General features: G+C 61.9%; 1 protein-coding gene across 2 annotated transcripts; it reads right to left on the bottom strand.

Moving 5' to 3' along the window:
- Nucleotides 1-184: 184 nt before the first annotated feature.
- IGFALS (insulin like growth factor binding protein acid labile subunit) lies at nt 185-4,147 on the bottom strand. Of its 2 annotated transcripts, none has more exons than XM_072935601.1 (2): nt 3,239-4,147; nt 185-2,469 (listed from the first exon to the last, which is right to left on the bottom strand). In XM_072935601.1, exons 1-2 carry the CDS (start codon nt 3,252-3,254, stop codon nt 653-655), a joined length of 1,833 nt encoding a protein of 610 aa, XP_072791702.1. In that variant the 5' UTR covers nt 3,255-4,147; the 3' UTR covers nt 185-652. The 2 variants fall into 2 exon arrangements, with proteins under 2 accessions (XP_072791702.1, XP_002191841.6); XM_002191805.6 differs by having other exon boundaries at nt 185-2,466.
- Nucleotides 4,148-8,233: the final 4,086 nt, after the last annotated feature.

Below are 8,233 nucleotides of genomic sequence, written 5' to 3'. Positions count from 1 at the left end.
GTTGGCTTCTGTGGGATAGTTGGGCATTTCTTGCTCCCTCCCTGGGAACGTGCCACCCACCCAGGGCTTGCAGGACGTGCTGGGAGCCCCCTGGGAGCCTGAATCCTCACCCTGAGGGGCTCTGGGGAGAAATCCTGGCTGTGGGCAGCACGAGCCTCGGAAAAAACATAACTTACGAGGTGGGTTGCAATAGCTCCAAAGGTTTATTTGTTTGCTGCCATTTATCAGGTGAGTAACGAGGGCTTGCTGTGCCCTGCCTACACCTGCTGCTGCAAGGAATCAGTACAGCAAGTCCTCTGCCCTCTTCCCTACACTTGGGGAGGGGGGGGGGCTTTTAGGATTTCTCCAATGCTTCATGGCAGGAAAATACTTTGTTTTATCTCATAAAAGTCCTGGCCTGGGCAGGGCTGCCCCTTGCTGTGGCTGCGGGGCTGGGGGTGCAGCATTCCCCCATCCAGGGATTCTCCTGCTGGGAGCTGGGAGCAACCATGCCCTGCCCTGGGGGCTGATATTTAAATATTAAAGCACTGTAATGCTCAGTTTGAAGCCCAGGGGGCTGGTGCCCATCCAGCATCTGCTGAAATCTGTGCTCTGGCTGGGATGGCCACAGAGCCCGGGCCGGGGTGAGGGTCCCTGGGAGGGCCAGCCCCGCTCAGCAGTGAGCAAAGCTCTCCTCGGCAGCGTCGCGCAGGTCCAGCCCCGCCAGGCCCGGCGGGTGCAGGCAGGTGAGGTTGTTGTAGGTGTAGATGGGGACGTGGGCGTCGTCCCCCTCGGCCACCACGGACTGCACGAAGCGCGGCACCACGGCCGGGTGCTGCCGGGAGAAGTCCCGCAGCCCCTTCAGCGAGCAGTTGCAGTGCCAGTTGTTGCCCCCCAGCCACAGCTGCTCCAGGGCGAAGGGCGGGCACAGGAACGCCACCGAGAAGGTCTCCAGGGAGTTGTTCCTCAGGCTGAGGTACCGCAGGTTGGCCAGGGGGGAGATGACGCTGTTGTCCAGTGTCTCCAGCTGGTTGTGGGAGAGGTCGAGCCAGAAGAGTCTCTGGAGCGGGCTGAAGGCGTCCTGGGAGATCTCCAGGAGCTGGTTGGAGGAGAGGAAGAGGTACTCCAGGTTGCTGAGCCCCGTGAAGAGCCGGGGCGAGAGGTGGCTCAGCCTGTTGTGCTTCAGGTCGAGCTCCAGGAGCTCGTGCAGTTCGCTGAAGCTCTGGTCCTCGATGGCGGAGATGCCGTTGTGCTGCAGGAAGAGCCGCCGCAGGCTGGAGAGCCCGGAGAAGGTGCTGGCCCGGATCCTGCCCACACAGCTGTGCTCCAGGTGCAGGCTGTGCAGCTTGGAGACCCCCTTGAAGACAAAGTCGGGCAGCACCTTGATGCAGTTGGCAGACAAGTGCATCACGGCCACGTTGTGCAGCCCCAGGAAGGCCCCGGCCCTGATGTCCTGCAGCTGGTTGTTGTTGAGGCTGAGCACCTCCAGCTGGCCCAGCCCCTCGAAGGTCCTTTCCGCCAGGCCCCGGATCCGGTTGTGCCCCAGCTGCAGCTCCTCCAGGAACTGGAGGTCCTTGAAGGTCCTGGGCCTCAGGCTGGTGATGGAGTTGGTGGACAAGCGCAGCACGTGCAGGCTCAGGAGGCCCAGGAAGGTGTCCTCGTAGAGCGAGACCAGGCGGTTGTGGGACAGGTCCAGCCAGCGCAGGGACTTCATGCCCATGAAGGCGCGGGGGGCGATGGCGTTGATCTGGTTGTGGTTCAGGTACAGCTTCTGCAGCTTCTGCAGCTTGACGAAGATGTTGATCTTGATGCCCTTGAGCGCGTTCCCGCTCAGGTCCAGCTCCTTCAGCTCGGTGAGGCTGCAGAAGAGCTGGTGCTGGAGGTAGGGCAGCTTGTTGCCGGCCAGGATCAGCTCCCTCAGGTTGGGCAGGTCGTGGAACACCTTGTCAGGCAGCACCACCAGCGAGTTCCAGCCCAGGTTCAGGTACCAGAGGTTGGAGAGGCCGGCGAACAGCCCTTCCTCCACCCTGCTGAAGTGGTTGTTGTTGAGGCTGAGGGACACGAGGTTCTGGGTGTGCAGGAAGGTGTGCGGGGCCAGGTGCTTGAGGCGGTTGCGCTCCAGGTGCAGGTGGTAGAGGCTGCGCAGCCCGTGGAAGGCGTGCTGCTCCACCGAGCCCAGCTGGCTGCTCTGCAGGTCCAGGAAATCCAGGGCTGACAAATTCCTGAAGGCTGCGGCCGGCAGCAGAGTGAAGTTGTTGCCGTCCAGCCACAGGGCTTTGGCGCTGGCGGGCACGTCCTGGGGCAGGCGGCTCAGGTTGCGGCCGCTGCAGAAGACGTTCAGCTCCTCGCTGTAATCGTCCAGGCTGCAGGCGCAGGGGATGGGGCAGCGCAGCCCGGCCCTGTCCCCCGATTCCTTCGGGGGGTCCCCTCCGGGGGGCTGGCAGGCGGCAGCCAGCAGCAGGGCCAGGGGCAGCAGCAGGGGGATGCCTGCTGGGGCGGGGGGAAGGGGACAGCGTCAGTGCGGGGCTGGGGCTGCTCTAGGGGACACCCCGGGGACACCCTTGGGACAGCCTGGGGACACCCCCGGGGACACCCCCGGGGACACCCCCGGGACACACTGGGGATACCCTCGGGACACCCTCGGGACACCCTGGGGACACCCCCGGGACACCCCCGGGACACCCCCGGGGACACCCCCGGGACACCCTCGGGACACCCTGCGGACACCCCCCGGGGACACCCTGGGGACACCCCCGGGACACCCCCGGAACACCCCAGGGACACCCCCGGGACACCCCCGGGACACCCTGGGGACCCCCGGCCGGGTGCCGCACCGCCGGGGCTCGGGGGGATGCAGGGCTCGCTCCCAGCCCGCTGCACCCGCGGGGTTTTTCAGAGCCTGGATCCTTTGGGAAACGCTCCCAGCTCTGACTCCTCGGCTGAGGGGACCCCCCGAACTTCACATTGCAGCGGCAGCTTCTCCCTTCCGTGGGGAAAGCCCCCAGACCCCTCTGCCCCTTCCTCCCCGCCGCCCCCCGTGAGTCCCTCAGCGCTGAGGGGTCCCAGTACCGCTGTCCGTGCCCGTCCCTGCTCTCCCCATCCCCGTTTGGGCTCTGCCCTGCAGCCCCCCGGCCCCTCGGGACCCCCCAAATGTCCTATGAGCAGAGTACAGGGTGCCTGGAGCCCGGGCAGGGTCTGAGCGTGTCCCCCCGGTCCCTGCCTGTCCCCCCGGCCCGGCCGAGGGCAGTTCCAGCCTCACCTTTGCCTGCGCTCATGGCTGCGGGCAGGGCCGGGCTCCCGCTGCGCTCTCCGGCCCCTCGGACTGCGCACGGATGGATGGAGCAACCACCTTGACGCCTGTCCAGCCACCCGCCCGGCCGGCCTTAACCCCACTGCTGCTGGGCTGAGCCCCGGGGACAGTCCCCGGCTCCTCGGGACCGCCCGGAGGGCACCTCGGGACAAGGGCACAAAGGAACCTGATGGGGGTCCTGCAGAGGGTGCTCCTGCCAGAGATGGGGTCTGTGTGGGCTTGGAGTGGGAGGGGAGGAATGGGACAACCTCAGAGGGTGTCCCACCGGTGTGCCCTGAGCTCCTGGAGGGTTCTGAGCTGACCCTGCCCTGCCGGGGATGCCCTGGGATGAGCCCTGCCAGTGGGTCCTCACTTTCCATCAGGACACGAAAAGCCCACGCTGGAGCTTGGAGCATCTGTAGGACACAGGGCTTAAAGGTTTGGGGGTCAGCCTTAGTTCGGGGTGGGTTGAAACACCTGAGGATTTATGGTGATGCAATGGGAAATGAGTTAGGAAAAGGGAAAAACTGTTCCCTGGGTGGCACTAAAAACCTCGGGGGCAGAGCCCTCAGCCCCTCGTGGGCATTTTCCCGTTTTCCCTCCTGGCTTGTGGGTGGGGATGGTGCTGGGAGCTCCCTGCTCTGCCCTTCTGTGCCAAAGGGGAGGCTGAGAGCAAAGGCAGGGTCCCCCTGCTGAGGTTGGTGGCTCTGGGAGTCCCCTGCTCCTCTGCCAGCCCCCATCCAGTGGCACTGAGAGCAGGTGATGCTCCAGGGCTGGCAGATCACACTCTGCCCCTGGCAGCCCATCAAAACCACCCCTGGGAGGCCACTGACCTCATCCTGTGTCCCAGCTGATTTCCCCACCAGGCTCCAGCACAGGCTCTGTGGAATCTTTAACAGTTTCCAGGAAAGAAATAGAAAGAAAAAGCCCCAGCAAGAGGAGCCAGGGTGGCCAGCTGGAAAATCCATGGCTGAACCTTCCCTGTGCCCTCCTCCCTGGAGCTGCAGCGGGCTGGCACCACTCACACCCACAGCTCCAGAACAGCAATCCCTGCCCTGCAGCTGCTCTTCCCAGCCCTGGTTCCCCCAGGCTGCTCTGGGAGGAGCAGGGATTCTCTCCCCCAGCATTCCCACACCACGGGTACCCCAGCCTGGCCCTTCCCCTGGGAGCCTGGCACTTGCCCAGCTCACGGGGCACATCTCAGCTCCCCCCAGGCATGGCCATGCCCACGGGACATCCAGGCTCCAGCCTTGCCACCCAACTTTCCCACAGGCTCTGTCTCTCTCTTCCCTTTTGGCCCCAGTGGAATTCTCCTCTCCCCTCTATTTTAATCCTTTCTGCTGGGAATTTATAGATCAGGAGGGAGAAATGAGAGATAGGGATACGTGCACCCCCTAATAGGCACTGAGCACATATTGACACAAGGTGTAATCAATCTGGAAGCTAAAAAGAGCTGAACCAGCACAGGTCAGCCAGCCAAAACCCACAAAACCTCGTTGGGAAGTTTAAACAAGCCCTGCCTTCAGCTGGGAGCAGCTTTATCCCTGCCTCCAGCAGCCCTCCCCGGGAAATATCGAATGAGGTGCAATGGGAAAATGAGGAGGTAAATAAGGAAATCCCTTCCCAAAGTGGTTGCAGTGCAGGGAGGAGCTGAACCCATCTCCACCTTTAGAGATCCTTGAGGCATCTCCTCCAGGCCTGTCTGCACCCCCAAACCTCCCTGGCAGCCTCATCTCCAGGTGGCTCCTGTGGCAGGAGATGCTGGGACCCCGCAGCTGTTGGTCCCTGCACCCCCAGCCACTGTGGGGACCTGCTGTGGGTCCCCACCACACGTGTCCCCTTCCCCTGGCCACTGTGGACCCCCCGTGTGATCCCCCCACCCCTTCAGCTCCAGCAGATAAACTCCCAGCCCGGACCAAAGTCTGAGCCCCTCCCCTGGTTGCCATGGAGAAGGCTGTAATGGTATTAGGAAAAGCAGCAAAATCATTAAAAAGTACTTTTTAAACCTATTTAAACTCTAAGGAATCATTTACCTTCCCCAGCAGCTCCTGGGCCTGCAGCTCCCTCCCCAGGGAGCTTCCCAGTCCCTTGGGGTGGGACATGCCACCAGTGGGACATGCCACCAGTCCCTGGTGTCCCTGCTGTGTCCCTGGGCTGGGGAGGGGACAGGGCTGGGCCACATCTGCTGTGGGACCCTGGCAGGTCCCCGGTGCATCCCCACCCATCAGAGAGTGACCAGGGACACTCGGGACAGCAGCAGGGACAGCACCACCAGCAAGCCCAGGGGAGCGGGGAGGTGACACGTGTGGCACTGGCACGTCTGAGTTAGGGAGTATTTTTAGCAAATCTTGCCAAATATTGTCCCTGTCTGGAGGAGAGCATCATCTCACGTTGCCAGGGTAACCAGCGCTCCTGCTCCTCATCGAGGACCAAAAACGTGTCCCACAGTGAGGGGAGGGGTGACACCAGCACCACGGGGCTTGTGCCACTCTCCTGGCCCCAGGAGTGGCGCTTTGCCTGATGCTCACCCACATTTCTGGTCATCCTGGTCCCTGTGCTGGAGATGGGGACAGGGCAGTGGTGGCAGCTGCTGGTAAAGGTCCCCATGGGCATCTCTGGGTGCCACCTGCTGCCCTGCTACGGCTGCAGAGCCTCATGTGGGGCTTGGGAAAGGTGCCCCATGTCCTGGCAGCTCCAGGGATGCCAATCCTGCCCTGGTGGCCCTCGTGGCCACCACGTCACCAGCACCAGACTGGTTGGACTGGGAGAGGTGAGGACGTCCCCAAGACGTGACTCAGGGTGGGGAGAGGTGTTCTCCATGTGCCAGGGTGGGGAGAGGTGTTCTGTGTGTGCCAGGGTGGGGAGAGGTGTTCTCCATGTGCCAGGGAGGGGAGAGGTGTTCTCCGTGTGCCAGGGTGGGGAGAGGTGTTCTCCATGTGCCAGGGAGGGCAGGAGATGTTCTCCATGTGCCACCTCAGCTCTCCAGCGCTGGGCACGGAGGGAGCAGCCGGTCCTCGGGGTGCCAGGGTGGAGGGACGGGCTGGCAGCGTGGCAGGGCGAGCAGAGCTTTCCTCCTGCCCCACATCCCAGCCCCACCCCACCCCAGCTCTCCTCCCAGCCCTGGAGGTGCCAGGGGGGCACAAATGGGACGTGGGGTGGCAGTGGGTGCTGGCAACCTGTCGGAGCCAGTGGTGGGGCAACTGAGAGACGTTTCTTATCTCAAAGTTTACATACAAATAAACCTTCTAGCAAACCATACAAACTCTGCAAATCCATTTCCCAGGGCACGCCGCAAGCCCAGCACCCCAGGGCTGCAGCAGGGAGATGGTTCTGCCCTCAGCACCCCAGGGCTGCAGCACCCAGCCCTGGCACCCCAGGACAGGACAGGGCAGACCCAGAGGGGACCCTGGAGGTGACCAGGGGCTGGAAGAACCTTTGCTGTTCTCCCTGGGGGAGCTGAGCGAGGCTCTGCAGCCCCCTCCTCCTGTCCCTCCTCCAGGCTGGCAGAGCTGGGGCTGTCCAGCCTGGACAATTCCTTGTGGTGTCGGAATCTGTGGGTATTGGTGATTTTGAGATTGTAGAAAGTCTCTGTCTTTCTGCTCCGTTGCCAAAGAAGAAGCCATAATTCGTTTGTGCTGTTTTTAAGGTTGTTTATTTTTGCTTATTTATAACATGTTCTGCTGCCCTGCCGCAGCTCTGTCCTGCAGGGCAGCGTGTGGGGCTCTGCCCTCAGTGGGATGTTACAAACATTAAATACCACAAACTACCTGTGCTGGATTTACAATAATGTGCCAATACCTATCATTTACGTTGAACAGTGTGTTCTCAGCTTAAACTAATAAAAAAATGCCAACACCACAGTGAAACATGGAGGGCATGAAGAAGGAGGAAAAGGACAAGGCACACCCAATTTCCTCCATCTTGTCCCCTCTGAACCCCTAATCTAGAAACCTAAAATTTTACTTCTGCACTCGTGTCACACTTAATTATTACTTTTATAAAACACTCAAAGCTTGTAATTTATCTTGTAAGATTGAAAACTCATTTCTATGGACAGAGATCACAGCCAGTGTCTCTGGGGGCTCTGTCCAGGGGGGTTCCTGACCCCTGCCAGGGTCCCAGACCTGCCAGGGCAGCCAGAGGGAAGCCCTGGATTCTCACATTGTGGCAGCCTGAGGGCTCGGAAAAGTGACCGAGAAAAGCTTTTCCTCAAGCCGGGAGAATCGGCGGTGATTTTAAACTGATTGGGTTGGATACAAGCAGAGAATGTGGTGGGGGGGTCGGTGGGAGCGGGGTGCCCAGGGATCCCGGCTGGCAGAGGGCTCCCCTGGCATCCCGGGGGGAATCCGGCAGATCCAGGAGCGGCTCCAGCTCCCTTTGCTGGCGCTGGAAGCCAGATGGAGCCACTGGCTGCGCTGAGGCTCTGCCGGAGCTGGGGCTGCTCCCCCGCTCCCCTCGGGGGTCCCTGGGTGGCACAGGGCCGCGTGTGACCCTGCCAGGGCTGGCAGGGCTGGCAGGGCTGGGGGACAGGTGACAGCCAGCAGCGGGCTGGGTGCGGCACTGAGCGCCCCAAAACTTCCCCGCAGCTCCCGCGGGCTCGGGGCGGCTCCATCCCCTAAATCCACGCTCCCGGGGCTGCTTTTGGACAAGGAGAGTGAAAATCCCCCAGGGCACAGCTGGCATCTGGGTCTGCTGGGGTTCAGTGACACCCCAAAACTTCGTTTCTCAGCCAGAATCTGCTTTTTCTGGTGTTGCCCGGCACAAAATTGGCTTCGTGTTCCCAGCCCCGGGGAAAAGTGGTCACTGTCGCTCCTGGTGCCGGGAGGGCACCTGGCACACAGGTTATTTATTGCATAAACAACGCCGCCTTTGCAGATGTTAATTGCCCGTTAATTGGAAGGGGCTCGCTGCGGCTCAGGGGCTGTTCCCCCCCAAATCGGGTCTCGGGGTCCTGTGGGATGGGGG

The sequence above is a fragment of the Taeniopygia guttata genome, chromosome 14, assembly GCF_048771995.1.
Source record: "Taeniopygia guttata chromosome 14, bTaeGut7.mat, whole genome shotgun sequence".
Lineage (NCBI taxonomy): Eukaryota > Metazoa > Chordata > Aves > Passeriformes > Estrildidae > Taeniopygia > Taeniopygia guttata.
Note: the sequence above shows the minus strand (reverse complement) of the source record. Positions and strands in the feature narration are given on the sequence as shown.